Below are 15,633 nucleotides of genomic sequence, written 5' to 3' on the forward strand. Positions count from 1 at the left end.
TCTTTGTTTGATGTTTTTTTAAAGTAAACCGTTGCCGTCAGGTAACTATGCAAATTTGAACGAATAAATATGAAACTTGTTTATCGTCGCCTGGCGGGACCACGATAGTCGTTATATAAAAAAAATCTAACTTGATTTATTCTCGCGTGGCAGGAAACAGCAGTCTTTATAACACAGGTGTTGCGTTTTACACATCTAGTGCCCATTACTTGTTAGTTGCCAGCACGTATGTAACTTTGCGAGTAATTCTGCATTTAAAAAAAATAGCTGTACCCGGAGTGCCACCTTACGACTTAACACCGTAGGCCCACTTTGTGGTTGTGATTTTTTCGGATGGCTGACAAACTTCTCAACCAATTAGTGACCACTGATTTCAAGCAATTGCCGTTAACTGTCTTGTCCAAAGTCATTAACACCCACAACGGTTGCAACGAAGAGCGATGAATCTATAACATATTATAAGGTTAGAGGCAGGCACGCCAATTTGCTCCTCTAAACACCTACGCGCAAATAGCATGAATGGTGCGAACAGAGCTAACACGATTTAGGGAGCATACATAAAAAGTAAGAATAAGTGCGAACAGTTCGAGCTGTAGTTGGTGTTTTGAAACTTTTTAATTTTCAACTAACTTTTTTCAACTTTCAACTAAAATTATTTGACAAACGAAACATGAATAAAACGAACATGCGGTAAGCAACATAAGTGTAAAAAATAGTTTACAATTAGAAAGTTTTCATCCGCTTCCTGTTTTATTAGATTAACGCCTGTCTTTTTGACCATGCTTTTCCCAAAAGGCCTTGTTCTTGCTACCATTGTGGGCGTATGTTTTCTTGGGTATATAAATGAATGAATAAAATTTATTTCGTCTCTTCGGTCACGATAACAAAGAACACGAGAGTTAACAAAAACGAAAAGACTGGTGGTAGTTACGGTAAAACAACAGTTGTTAAAACACGCTTATTGATAAAAAAGAAAAAAACAACGTAAGGGTAACACATCTAACAGCAATTGCTCACGTCAAGTGGTCACTAATGGGTTATATAAGTTGATAAAGCCATACCACAAAACAAAATAAACCTATACCTGAATAACCAACATCCGACCACACTGTTATAGCTCTCATTTATCGTAATGGTAAAGTGCACGAATTGATACTACGTGACCCGGAACGAGAAGTGCTTACTTGTTTTTTTGACATAAGCAAACGAGATCCACGGATATCAAAACATGTTATTACTAAATTATTAAACTTCATCCTCACGACTTCCATAGTCCGTTGTTAATTGTTTAAAACACGATCAGGACATTTGGATATTCTGTGCTAAAGGTGTCCCATCTTTCCCCACCCTATGTCTAGATTCTAGACCAAACGATACTTGATAAAAATAGTAATTTTTGTTAGTTTTACACAATAAATATTTTTTCGCTGTACTTCATTCTGAATTCGTACAGAAATTAAATTTTATTTAGCGAACTGCTCATAACATCAGACGGATGCTTCGCAAACCAGTGTAGAATAGGCACAGTAACACGGAGATGGAGTACAGCGAGAAATTAGCACAGAGAAAAATATTAGTACTCACTTTTAAAGACAGGGCACAAAATTAAAAAAATAGTACATATTTGTATAAGCACAATGAAGAATTAGAATTAGCAGAGGTAGATTGCAACATCGCTGGCTAATTAATAATGATTCGGATTCAAAAGTGAAGCAATGATTGAAAACGGTTTAACACTAAAAGCTCGATTAAAATATTGAAGAAAATTAAAAGTTGATTTGGTGAAAATGGAAACAGCGATTTTTTCTCTTCAGCAACTTAGTTGACAGGCTGTTGGTATACAATTGTAGGAGTGTCCACTTAAAACAAAAAAATAACAATTTATACGTCGTAAAAAGTATGCATTTACTTTTAGTTATAGTGTATTTTTCCCAAACCGTCCTCTTTGGAATGATATGTGTCTAAAATCATTTACAATACAACAAAACGTTAAACTGGTGTGTTTTTATAGACCAGCACATGTAACAAATAGTACTGTGGGGTAAGATGGGATACAGTTAGCATTTAAATTCCATGTTTCATAATCGTGATTTGAACAACAAACAACGTGCTTTTAGAGTCGTGCGGCTGCAGTTACATAATTCAGTGAATAATCTTTGTTTACTACCCCCAACAAAGTAACACACGTGGTAACTCGTAATAGCTGGAACGAGGTGTATGAACACCCGCGTTATAACGACTATCGTTTTCCGCCACGCGAGGATAAAGTAAGTTACATTCATTCATTTATTCAAATTGAACGAAAAAAATAGAACGAAAACGTGACCAATCTTACCCCGCCCTAATATACTTTATTTATAGAAAATTGAGTCAACTTTTTGCATATTAGAAAGCAAAGAGACTTATTTACCTGTAGCATTTGACAACACTAATGAAGTAGATTGACTGGAGTTTACATCTTGCACGGATATCGACGGGTCACGTCTCTGCGAGATTTTAATATAAAATGTAAACACAATGGTAAAAATGCATTCATACTCTCTTCATTTGGGTCTGTACACGGCCTACTAGAGATCTCTAGTAGGCCGTGGTCTGTATTAATTACTTAGCGTTTGCAAATGGATACTTTATGAATATATTTCGCGCCGAGGTATAGTGGTCAGCGCGCAGCATGCCTCTAACCCAGGGGTACAGATTCAAGGCTCGTTGCTGCTAGTATCTGTGGGCGTATGTGTACTTGGGCAAGACAGTTAACAGCAATTGCTTTATCTCTGAACACACACACACACTCACAAAGTTAAATACACGGTAACTTGTAAGCGGGCACGAGTTGTATGAAACCAAACACCCGTGTTATAAGGACAGTCGTTGTTTTCCCACCAAGCGAGGATAAGGCAAGTTACCACAAGTTAGAAATTCAATATCTGATCACTGAACAAACGTATATCTGCTTTACCTGCTCCGTAAGAGTGTACGCTAAAGTCCCTTGTTGGTAGCCGCTGAAGTCTTGCTTAATGTTAGAATGATAGGTTGGCGGTGGTCCGTACCCGCCTAAAAATAACATATTGCTGCATTAAAGGATCAACATTATAACCCACAAGGAAAAGTATATAAAAAAAACATGAATTCATTTGTTTGATAAATATAGTAGGTTGGGGTAAGAAGGGACATGTTTTCTTTCTCTTTTCTAGTCGCATTTGGTAGTAAACAAAGAATATTGACCGAATCATATAACCGTAGACTCGCGACTCTGAAAGTCGGTTGTTAATTGTTCAAAACACGATTATAAAATATGGGAATTAGTTAGAACGGTACCCTATCGTACACCACAGTACTATACAGTAGGGTGGGGGGAGATGGGACACCTTTTCATTCTATTTTTTCATCCCATTTGATAGTAAACAGAGAACATTCAAATAATTTTAAAATCGTATCCTTACGGCTAGCATAAACAGTTGTTAATTGTTTAAAACACCATCAGGATATTTGCTTATTATAGGTTCCATAAGGGTCCCATCTTCTCCCACCCTATACTATATGTAAAGGGAAGTCTGCCTATACCTGCTGAATGGTTATGAAGTTGGGTCACTGCGAGCGGGTGATGTTCGTGTACTACGTGACCGGGCGTTAAAGGTGTAAAGACTGGCATATGTTGACCAGTGGGAGCTTGGCTCACTAAGAAGGAAAATAGGTTATAAAAACAATTTTTTTTGTAAAATTCATGAATGTAAAAGTCTAACTTTTGCAGCTCGAGTAGTGTTAGCTGAAGTGAGAACTCTTTGGTATTGGAATATATAGGATACCTTATACAGTAGGCATGTACGGTTTAATAAGATGCCATCATCCATACAATGCAATTATTCGATCCTTGAACCACTAAACTTTGCTATGCTAAAATGGGCTCGCGTGGTAACCACTTGGCCGTGGCGTCGGAAAAAATGAATGAATGAATGAATGTAACGTTATTTACCTTCGCGTAGCGAGCAACACTGTTTCATACACCTCGTGCCCGCTTTTACGAGTTACAAAAAAGGTAACTTGGTGGATTGTAAATGGTATACCTGAGGCTATGATTCCAGACAGCAATAGACTATGCGGGGGTAAAGTAGATTGCATCTGTGCTGGATCCATCTCTTGGGAAGACGAAGGCTGCTGAACTTGGAAAACGCTGTTCATGATTGGAGATAGAGTATTCACTGAAGGTAGTGCACCAAAGTGAGAGACCTGCACAGAAACGCCATGTTGTATAATCGAGGTTCAAAGTAGTACTGAGAAAAGACGTTGTTATTGTTATTAGATGGGGTTGAAATATAATGTGTATCATTAACACTGTAAACATTATTTTTAATATTATGTAACGTAACATACGTACATATTTATTCTATTTATCTCTCTGAAAACGATAGAGAAGTTAATGCTATTGAAACAACGAAAGAAGGACAATAACAGCAAAACGAGTGTTGTTAAAGGGAAAGAGAATCAATTAAAAAGCGTGGCAGTTGATTCCAACTATAGTTGGCCCTATAACAAATTTCTTGACTAAGGAAACAAACAGCCACAACAGTAGCAGCATAGAGCATTGGACCCGTAGCCATTATAGGCTAGCGGCGTGGCTAAGGGACCCAACAGTTTTGCTACAACACTGGCGTGAAGAATGCTTGAAAAATAAACGCACCTTCGTTGGGGTAACGTTCGTCAGCGAACTGTAAGTGCTTACCGACGAGAAGTTGTCGCTTCTTTGAAGGTCATCAGGTAGGGGGAGATTTGTAATCACGACTCCAGGTGGAGCTATGGAGCAAACGACGAATGTTACTTGAATAAATGAATGAATGTAACTTGGTTTACGTAACTTGCGTGCTCGGAAAAAGTCAGTCAATATAACACGGGTGTTCTGTTTTATACATCACGTGCCCGCTTACCAGTTACAACGTATGTAACTTACAGTGGGTGATTGTTGTTTTGTAGGTATTCTTTGTTAACTATCAAATAGGACAAAAAACGTCTCCCATTTTACCCCAGCCAACTATACATTGAAATTGAGTGATTTGCTTCACGATGCTTTTAAATTTGAAAAGTTGACATAACCAAGTAACGTTACCTCGTGATCTGCAGCCTTGGTTTATGCGTGAACTTCTAACTACTGGTAGGGATGTTTGTGCAATTCGTTGCGCCGAGTCCGAGGCCTCGGATGGCGTGACGAGGGAAATGTTCTGCGTGGCGTGTGGCGTCGGCACGTGGCTCCTGTCATGTGCTTCCACTTTTATAAGGTCACGGTTTATCTCGTGGTCTCGTTGTTCACCATATAGTCCTGGTTCAGCTTCAAAATATTAAAACAAAATTATTTTAGGCCAGTTTATATTTGACTTTATTTTGATCTGCAGTGGTAAAACATCATACCCCACGTTCGCTATAATATATATTATCGTTTGCCAGGTAATGTTGATACCGTAACACATAACCTAGGCTATATGATATTATGAATCGTTTTTTAACAAATATTAATTAACGCACTTTTATAGTCGTGAAGTACGGTTATACAATACTTATATTTAGTGGGGTGGGGGAAGATGGGACACCTTTAGCACAAAATATATAAATATCCTGGTCGTGTTTTAAACAAATAACAATAGTCTATGAAAGTCGCGAGAACAAGGTTTTATAATTCTTTAATTGTTTTTTGTTTACTACCAAAATGTACGAGAAAATAGAATGAAAAGGTGTCCCATCTCCCCCCACCTTACTATATCCTTGTTTACTACCAAATGTAACAATAAATGAGAACGAAAACATGAATCATCTTACTCCAATCTATGTACAATCTATAAGCCTATACCTAACATAAGAAAATAGTCAGTGTATGACTTACGTGACAACGTCTTATCCAGCCATACATATTTATACTCCACAACTATCACAAAAAAAAAACTATTTCTAAGTGCATGACTTACCTTTTGGAAACTGTTCCATGATTTGTACTTTGGACGGTGGTCCATTATGTTCAGGAGAACCCTCGCTAGGTTGGCAAGGGTCTTGGTCGCCCTAAAAACATAACATTACAATGTATCTTGTAATAATTTCCATGAATCTGACCCTGATATGTTGCTTATACAGAGTTGACGGATTCTTGTGTAAAGAACTACAGCACGGACACGGTGCTACGAAAACGTAACAGACAAAAATCGAGTCTAACCAATTGCATAATAAAATATATAAATTTCGCCTAAATTGCATCGTCAGTCTTTTAAAATTCTGGATTTCTAATGTCAATTGCTACGGTTATTAATCCCCTCCATTGTGTTATGTCATATCTATGCTTTGGCGCATTCCAAAACCACCATGCGTTACGAAACCGCCATTTTTCCATTTCCGTTTGTCAACTGCAACGCGAAGTTCAATGTAGCTATTTTTAGTTCTGTTTAGAACAGCATTATTAATCCAGTTTAATCGCAGTGATTTAGCGTTGTAGGTATGTTTGTTACTTAGGGACAATCTATTCTATAGTAATCGAAACTATACTAACGTTAATTCTTGATTCTGTTTGAATAAGGTAAATCCGTGACCGGGGTTGTTAACCTCAGAAAGTTTAGTTAGAATACCATCAGTAATTTAGCCTGTAATTGGATTTGGTTCCCCGAATACACATTATTACCCTTTTTACCACCGAGACAGACTATAATGCAGATTATACGCAGCATAACCGGTTCGATCGGCAGTCTGACTCTGAGTAGACCAGTGCTCTTCAACCGGTGTGCACGGTGCACCCTAGGGTGCATCAAAATATGTCAGGGGGAACCAGTACAAAAGGGTATACAAGGGTGCATCACAAACTACAACAATTTTTAGCAATAATACTCAGTTTTGAACATTTTTAACAAATTTAGCCACTTTCCTACAGTTTTTTTTATATGAATTATATATCTTGCATCACTGGGAATCGCGAAACATCATTAGTTTTTTTGTTTAAACAAACAGGGGTGCATGAGTTTGTCGCAACAACTTTAGGGGTTCACCAACCCAAAAAAGGTTGAAGAGCACTGGAGTAAACCACAGGCATATAGCCTACAGACGTGTGCGGATTCTACAACAGTGTTACACAAAGTTATGTTAAACAATGTTTTGAAATTACCAAGTAAGAGTCTTGTGCAAGTTTATGTCGAAATGCATCTTCTTTTCTACGGTTCGCGAACCAGTTATACACTCGTACCTTCGGAAATAAAAGTATTTTAGCATAAATTCGGGCATAAAACCGAGGGCTAGTATTCAAATCGATTTGGCTTAGATCATGCTGCATGACACTCATGGGGCATGAGATTTAGGCCAGAAACCCCCCCCCCCCCCAATGTTACAAATATGAAAACACGAGGTGTTTGAAACTGAACACTCGTGTAATAAGCAGCAAGGATAAAGCGAATTACATTTATCTCAGATGACAAAACCTTACCTCTGTAACCAAATTTGAACCCAGGCCATTTGCATGTGAAGGCGATACACCTCGCTGATTGCACTCAGCACGGTTACATTTCTTAACAAGTTCCTCTCTTTCTTCTTTGGTAGGATTCCTCTGGTGTTGGTACGCCTCATATAGGATTCTCTGAAAGAATAAGACGGCGTAGAGTAAGCAAGGGTGATGGGTAAGATATTTGCTGGTAATTCTTAAAACACGACTCAGAAATAAGGTTTTATATGCTGAAGGTGTCCCATCTTAACTCAAAGTGCTATAAGTTGCGTAAGATGGTACATGTTTTCTTTTTATTTTATTGTTTCATTTGGTAGTAAATATAAAATACAGTATTTATTCACGCATTCGCTCGGTATTAAAATAGTTTGTTATTTGTTAAAACGAAATTGAAAATATTATGTGGGGTACCATATTTCATGTGTTTCCAAATGACGCAAATCAGCTTTTATTTTACAAATGTACTTTGAACTTAATTATAGTTCTCTTAGTAAGCATATTCCGACATCAAAACGCTTTAAAATAAAGGTCTTATTTGATCTTAATGACACGACTTTACCAGCCCTAAATTTACCGACCTTAAACAAATGTTTGAATATATCAGTCGTGCTATATAACTATAAAACGCATGGTTGTATTTTAGACTGCTTTTAATTTAGTCACTCAAAGAAAGCAGTAATTTATTTCTCTTTGTTGCTAAAACAATTTATAATCAAACCTGCGAAGCGGGTCCCCATTTAAAACGGTTTCTGCGCGCTCTTGGGCTCACTCCAGCGGCTTCTTCAACCTGTTCAGCTCCCATACCACTTCGAGCAATTTTGAATTCTAAAAAAAATGTTCAAAATAATAATTCGGACACCTTATAGACCTACTTCATTTGTAGCCTAATACTTGTTTTTTTTTATACGAATAAACGTCGTTTCTCGTCTGCCTCTAACTCAGAGCTCGGAAGGGTTCAACGCTCGCCGCCGGTATCATTGTGGGCGTATGTGTCTTTGAGAAAGACAGTTAAATGCAATTGCTCTAACCCAGTGGTCCTCATGGGCAGTTTAAATTGCCAGCCATAGCCTACAGACAAAAGAAACACCCACAAAGTTACATACGCGGTAACTCGTAAGGGGGCACGAGATGTATGAAACAGCACACCTGTGTTATAACGACTTTCGTTTTCCCGCCACGTGAGAATAAAGAAGTTACATTTATTTATTTAATTTCATATAACACGGTTACAAAAGGAATCTTATAGTAACTTACGGGCAGCGACTTCGTCTTGCTTTTTAGTCCACCAGGCATAAAGTAATCCTCTCTTTTGGTTTTTCATTGGCGTTCCCTTGTTTAGGTGTTGGGATAAATGACTTTGGTTTAGACCTAAAACGTTAATTTGTTTAAGATTAGGGATATACCTTATATTAATCAATCGTGTGTTTAACAATTAACAACAGTCTGTAATAGGAGTCGTGGTAACACAATTTTATGGGTCTTAACAACCAAATGGGACGGGAATGTAGAAAAAATAGGTGTCTCAACTTCTCCCACTCTACTATACCTTATTCAAGTTTTGTTAGTGAATATGTGTAGCAAAATAGGGAATACACTAAATTGATGACACTATGTATGCATATATAGTTTTTTTTTGTGGGTAATAGGTCAAAATGATCAAAATATATATATAGTAGGGTGCGGGAAAATGGAACACCTTTAGCACATAATATCTAAATATCCTGATCGTGTTTAAACAATTACTAACGGTCAATGGGAGTCATGGGCATATAGTTTTATATTTTCTTGAATTTTCTACGGGGCAAGAAAATAGAGGTAAAATGTGTCGGGTCTCCCCCCACCCTACTGTATTATATATACTGTTTTAAGTGTTATTAAATTTACCTGTGGAATCGACCACCTCTCGTTGTGGAATGTTGTGCCTTGCCATATAGTTCTTGATGTGTTTTGCTGCCCGCCATGGGTCTTGTCTATGTTATCCAAATGAAAATGTTAGTTTTACAGTTTACAACCAAACCTATAGGCCTACTATCTTAAATAGTACATTTAGGTAATATTAGCTTGGTAACCAAAAGGTAGCTTATAGACCCTGTTAAAATTATCAATATGAAGTTCATGATATGGTTAATAATAACCACATCATGGTAATAGGGTTAAACGAGAAAAAATCATGCGTTTTTCTCGTCCAATTTTGTAGTAAACAAGGAGTATTTTTAGAATTGTATAACCGTAGCCCCGCGCCCTAAAAAGAGTGTTGGTACATAATTGTTTAAAACAAATGTAAATTGTTTAAACCGCTTCGGGAATACGTGGTTTGGGCGCTAACGGTAACTTAACTCACAATACAATATAAACATACAATAATTTGTCCAAAGTAGAAAGATACGTGTGTCGCGTTAAGTCATTAGTTGCCCTACAATAACGCTATACGATTCTGTTACATACAGAAAATTCTTGTTTGCGAATTTTACAAAAGGTTTTTACGTCTAACAGTATCTGTATGTTTCTTGTGTAAATGTTCAAGTATTGTATGCTTGGTATTTTGTTCATCCAAAGCGGCCTACAAGAATATCTTTGCTGTTCGTCTCAAATTGGATACAATACAGTTACTGTACGTACGCTAGTAAATGATTAATCCACTTTATCTCGGAGGGATCCCGGCTCTGTAAACGACAGGTACAGGGCAAACAAGACGATAACTAAATGATATTTGCGCTCTGACAAATTCTCACGTAGCTGCCTATAACCAAGCATATGCTGCCAATGAACTATTTCTAAATTGAAATCAGCGGCTTTCTCGCGAAATTGTTATTTTTGTCGTAATTAAACCTACGCGGGCGGGCACGACCGTATATAAACTCCAAGCCTTTAGTGTTAAACTAAATGATTTTATTACCAAAAAAAAAAATCTAAAGGTCTATATCACTAGCCTATATCAGAAAATATGTATGACAAGCCTAATAATCTACATTAAAAAAATTACAATTAAGATGATTACTCCATAAAATATACCGAAAAAGCAGCTGAAATAGCCTTCAAAGTTTTTAACGCTATATTACCCCGCCAGTTTAAAGTCGACGACTGCCGTTTCCGGGCATATGACAGCGTCTTCTATGACCCAATTGAATTTATACGGTTCAGGTTTTGCTATTGCCAGCAAATGATTTACTATTTTGTTTTACACTGTGTCGTCTATACGTGGCGTTAATATTTTACCAAGCAGCCGGACATAACTAGAACCAACTGCGTAAGTAATCTTCCCGTCTCTCTCCGAGCAACGAGGTAAAATTTAACAGGCGTCGCACCGTAGTTGCTAAAGGGGTTTCAAGAACCAACGGTGTACCATTCGCAGTATTATTTCCAACCAAATACGTTACTGAACGTATAGTACTGTGTGGTAAGGTTGGACACCGTTAGCATCTAAATTCCACATTTCCTGATCGTGTTTTAAACAATTAACTATACGCTCTTTTGAAGTCGTGATGCTATACAGTTATATATTTCTGTAAATATACTTTGTTTACTACCAAATGAAATAAGCAAATAGTATAAAAACAGGACCCTTTTTTCCCAACCTATACTATATGTTACGTAACTGTATTCCATAACCGTTTTATTTCGTGTCTGTTCAGGCTGTTAAACCTGTATTATTAAAATGCCGTTAAAACTGCATAATCATGGTTCATACTATACAAACAAAAACGTGTTTTGTGGTTGAACAGCCTTTTGCAGTGTCGATAACAGCATTCCAGTAAAGATCTAGTTTCATGCTGTATAAAGGCTTTAAAACTGCGACCCACGTAACTGCAATGGGGACAAACAAATATGGTTCGATTAGCATGTTTGCCTGCCTGCCCGGCAACGCGTATTCAAACAAAATTTTATCGCACTAGTTTTCCTAATTGACGGGCGAGGTTAAACGACCGTCGAAGGTCGTTCGGTCGTATAATACTAGTCTGATTTATAATGCTAAGTAAAACGTAAAACGCCCACGAACGCCGCGAGAATGATTAATTACATGAACACTGTAGCACCAAACAAGTTTTGACTCTACAGGATAGAACAACTTGAGTCGCTGCTACATTTGGTTTTGATACAATATCAAGGCGAATGGTTTTGTGTTAGGGGCCATTTTTTTATCAAGTTTTAAAATGATCCTACACATACTGTTTTGCAACTTCAAAGGGGTTTTACTTTAGGCCGGATAAGGTGTGGATTTAGATAAAACACGCAGTCTTCTTTCCGTGAGATAGAACACCACGATTTGTATGAATTAGCATATACATCCAGGGTATACCACGAGTCGTGACAATGCGTACGGGTTGCCTCCGCCCGCTGACAATGAGCGCTTTTTGCCAGGCAAACAAACTAATGTTTGATCACTATATATGGAACAAAAGCGAGTACAAGGACTGCTCCATAACCCGCTACGCAGGTCGTTCACACTCGGAATATTGCGCAACCTGTCAAACAACGAAAACCTTTTGAAAACGGCCAACAGAAAATTCTAGAGTAATTTAGTCTTCTTTATAAGCGGTTTTTCGAAATGATTTTTCTCCTACATTGTTTTAGTTCTGAAAGTAGACTTGTCCTATATATCCTTACCAAACATGTATAAATGTTTAAAAACCCAAAGTTTTTCCAACTCTTGAAACATCTTTCTAATATTAGCACGGTCCAACCATGCAAACAAACTTACATAACCCACTAAAGTAAAGCATGCATGTGCATATAATGCCAGTATCCATGCATTTCGTATGTAAACTTATTGAATTTCAAGCACAAATCCGTAGCCTGGCTTCCTATAGATCAACACGGTTCGACTATTCAATGGTTACCGGTTTCTTGCCGAAAACGCAATCGGTCGGTTATACATTAATAGTACTTTCATTGTACAAAATTCCTCTCGGAGGTTAATTTTTAGCCGACTTGCTTTTGTGGAAACCAAGTGACCCATGCAATTTACTGACGTGGATACGGTTAATGCTTAACATATTAATGGAAGGTGCCAATGGAAGAAGATGCGCTTTTATACAAACAGCAATAGAACACCTTTTGATAGTAGTCAAAGATTGACTTGAATAAATGATCAACCAATACTTAACAAGCGGCTTTGGAATACGAGTCCCTATGTTGCCATAGGCGCACTAGTAAATATAGTATGAATGTATAACATTAATCATTGATAATCATGGCGAAAATTGAATAGATACGATGTTTGAGTGAATCGTTAATGGTTAAAATGCTACTACGATTCCCAGCACGTGTTTTTAACAAGGGGATTTACCACCTGAAAGTTCCCCACTTTTTGTTATTAATACAAATAAAAACAAAGTTCTTTTTTTAACTTTAAATTATGAATTTAAACTTCTTTTTCATTCAGTGCCATGCGTCCAAACTCATGGTATCGCATGGGTTTACTTATAAAAGGTTCTAGTAAATTCATAATTTGAGTTATAGCATTTTAGAGTATAATGATTTATGTTTTCAGTGTCTTTTTTGACCCATTTGGTATTAAATAAAAATATTTACAGAATTATTGAACCACATCCTTACGACTCTAAACGAGCATGCTTCTTTGTTAAAAACTCAATTAGGAAATAAGTTACAATCCCCTTACCCTACAGTACTATATATATATTATCTAAACGTAATAATATTTCACTTACTTGAGCAATTCTTCTATTTTTTTCCTTCGTTCTTCGTTTCCTGGTGTTCCTTTCAAAATGTCGTCAATGGTTCTCTCGGGTGTGCTAGATTGATCGTACGGATCAGGATCTTGATCTTCCCGTTTTTCTAACTCACGCCTCCGGAGCCGAGATCTGGTCCGACCCTGGTTATAACCGTCATCGGAGTCGATTTCGCTCTTCGTAACACCCAGAGCTACTTGGTGCATTTCTATTGGATGATGTGACTGTATTGTAGCGGCATTAGCATCGTCGATGGGATTCGAATAGAGGTACATGCTTCTAGTCGGGTCATAGGCGTTTTGGAGCTGATGGAGAGCAATAGCATCCGGACTGGTGATGTCCATAGCTTGGGAATAGTTGGCTTCCGTTTCTGACTGCATTAGCTGCTGCTGGAAAGTGTCTATGGTGTTTGGTCGATGGTGTACAACATGCGAACCGTGTGGCATAACGCGGATTGAGTCTTCGTTTGTTGCTAACTGCCCATCGTGCGGAAAATGGGTTATGTAAGCCTGGGAAGGGGGCGACGAAGTCGGGGGGTCGGGGACGTGAGGCGACTGCTGATGGTTTGAAATCTCCGTATTTCCGTCTACAGCGCCGGTGTAGTTGCCATTAGATGACAAATGAACTGAAGTCGATGTAATTTGAGGGTAGTACTGGTTCATTGTCTCTGGAGTAATTAAGGCTGAATTGTAGTCTGACATAGGCGGCTGCATGTTTGCCTGTATTGGGGGCTGGGGCGGAAGAACGTTTATTAAGCTTCCATTGAGTCGCTGATTCATAAGCATATGATCATTTATATATGCTTGTTCAGACGTTAATTTTTCATCCCCAAAATAGTTATGTTGTCGTAGCTGGTCCGGGTTGGCAGACATCGTCTGCATGTCATGTAAAACCGAGTTTTCAGGTTTTTCTTCTTGTACAGTTGCTCGGCTTCGTGAATCGTCTTCTGGCATGGTATCTGCTGTCATGGCGTCTTGTCCGACCGGGAACCCTTGGCCGTGATCCTTTTTTATAACAGAATCCCTGTCTTTTTGTTCGGGCTGAGAAAACTCGGAGTCCTCATAAATGTTTGGTTGGTTTGGTTCGGAAATCGGTATTGGGGCAAACTGTTGCTCCTGGGAACCTTCTGGTGTTTCCAACTTACAATACATCTGATTACCGTGGTCAGATACACTCTGCATGATTGACACGAATGGCTTAGAGCTTGGTAGCTTTGTACGACTGGCGGGTCGGTCAGGCCTTAAAATAAAAAATATGCACATACTATAAAACCAAATATACAACACTGGAAAGAACAAAGATTTTACCAAAAGCTAAGATTCTAAAAGATGCTTGGCTAAAATTAAGAAGTATTAATTAGTTATTGGTACTTACAGTTTAAATTCTATATCTTCTACATTTTCAGTTTGAGTTGATTTCGTTTCCAGCTCTAGTACAGTTTGAGTTGCAGTAGTTGAACACTTGACCAATGTTTCGGTTTGATATGTGGTTACTATATTAACTTTCGGTAAACTTTCTAGGTTTGAACTATTGTACGTTTCAGCAGCTTCATGGTTAGCGGGATTTCTTGAGGCGCCATTTTGTAAAGCAAGTAAAATGTTCTGGGTATTTTTATCACGCCCAGAATTGGTTACTGTTTCAGTATTTCCACCATCTGTAGCTGGTGTAATGGATTTGGTTGCTTTAATTTTAGATTGCTCTTCCGATCTGAGTTCTTTCGCTCGGAGGAACCGTATAATAGAAGAATGCGTGATGCCGCTTTCTTCTATCTCTTGCATTAACCTATACTGGTGTGGAGTGAATTTGATGTCCCTTTTTTCAATTTTTTGTTCCGATTTATCCCCAGACAAATTAGCTGCTGTACTAATATCAGAAAATGCACCTTGAGAATAGTCAAGTGCACCTTCACGTATGTTTCCCGTTTTATTCATTGCTGGCATAGTACAATATCTCTCCGCCCATCTATACCGCAATAAAAGAACCCTAAACTAACACCAAACAAACTAATCTATCAAATTCAATGTACTGAAATATTTAAGTAAGTTTAGGGGCCGTTTAATTTATAAGTAAACTTATTTAAATATTATAGACAAGACATTTATTTTGATCATTTTCTACAAGCCATTTTTGCATGACTTGGCTAAAACTGGTGATATATGCCTATACCAGTTGTATTTAGATTTAACACCTGCTTGGTTATAAATATAAAATTACTATTTTCTGTCTTAGAAGTTCGAGTAAAAAGTGACCTAAAATTTCCCACTGACTTGCTAATAAACGAGGCTAGCTTACAGCAATAAATTCCGTCTGCATCTTACGAAGCAATATAGAAGTAACACGAGAAGAAATGTTTGCGCAAATGCTTCGTTCCAGGTGGAGCATGTTTGCCTACGGTACACAAAGTCTTTGGCTCCAAAGCCCGTCAGTGGCGATAAACAGGACAAGCAACGGGCGGCGCGTGCATTACGTTAAATTAGATGTTTCGAA

The 15,633-nt window shown here is 37.9% G+C and overlaps 1 protein-coding gene across 2 annotated transcripts; it reads right to left on the reverse strand.

The window, feature by feature from the left end:
- Positions 1–1,430: 1,430 nt before the first annotated feature.
- On the reverse strand, positions 1,431–14,851 carry hnf1 (transcription factor protein). 2 transcript variants are annotated; one of them, XM_009862143.3, is made up of 15 exons: positions 14,521–14,851; positions 13,126–14,385; positions 9,341–9,426; positions 8,711–8,824; positions 8,175–8,281; positions 7,442–7,591; positions 7,127–7,204; positions 5,949–6,039; positions 5,099–5,317; positions 4,718–4,788; positions 4,062–4,224; positions 3,562–3,675; positions 2,957–3,051; positions 2,411–2,486; positions 1,431–1,859 (listed from the first exon to the last, which is right to left on the reverse strand). In XM_009862143.3, the coding sequence occupies exons 2-15, from the start codon at positions 14,325–14,327 to the stop codon at positions 1,819–1,821; spliced, it is 2,607 nt and encodes an 868-aa protein (XP_009860445.2). In that variant the 5' UTR covers positions 14,328–14,385; positions 14,521–14,851; the 3' UTR covers positions 1,431–1,818.
- Positions 14,852–15,633: the final 782 nt, after the last annotated feature.

The sequence above is a fragment of the Ciona intestinalis genome, chromosome 12, assembly GCF_000224145.3.
Source record: "Ciona intestinalis chromosome 12, KH, whole genome shotgun sequence".
NCBI classification, from domain to species: Eukaryota; Metazoa; Chordata; class Ascidiacea; order Phlebobranchia; family Cionidae; genus Ciona; species Ciona intestinalis.

Coding starts and splice junctions, on each gene's coding strand:
- hnf1 (XM_009862143.3), bottom strand. CDS start 14,327: ATGCAGAGTGTATCTGACCACGGTAATCAGATGTATTGTAAGTTGGAA. Junction 9,427..13,125: donor AAAATAGAAGAATTGCTCAA/GTAAGTGAAATA, acceptor TGGATAACATAG/ACAAGACCCATGGCGGGCAG. Junction 7,592..8,174: donor AATGGGGACCCGCTTCGCAG/GTTTGATTATAA, acceptor TTATTCTTTCAG/AGAATCCTATATGAGGCGTA.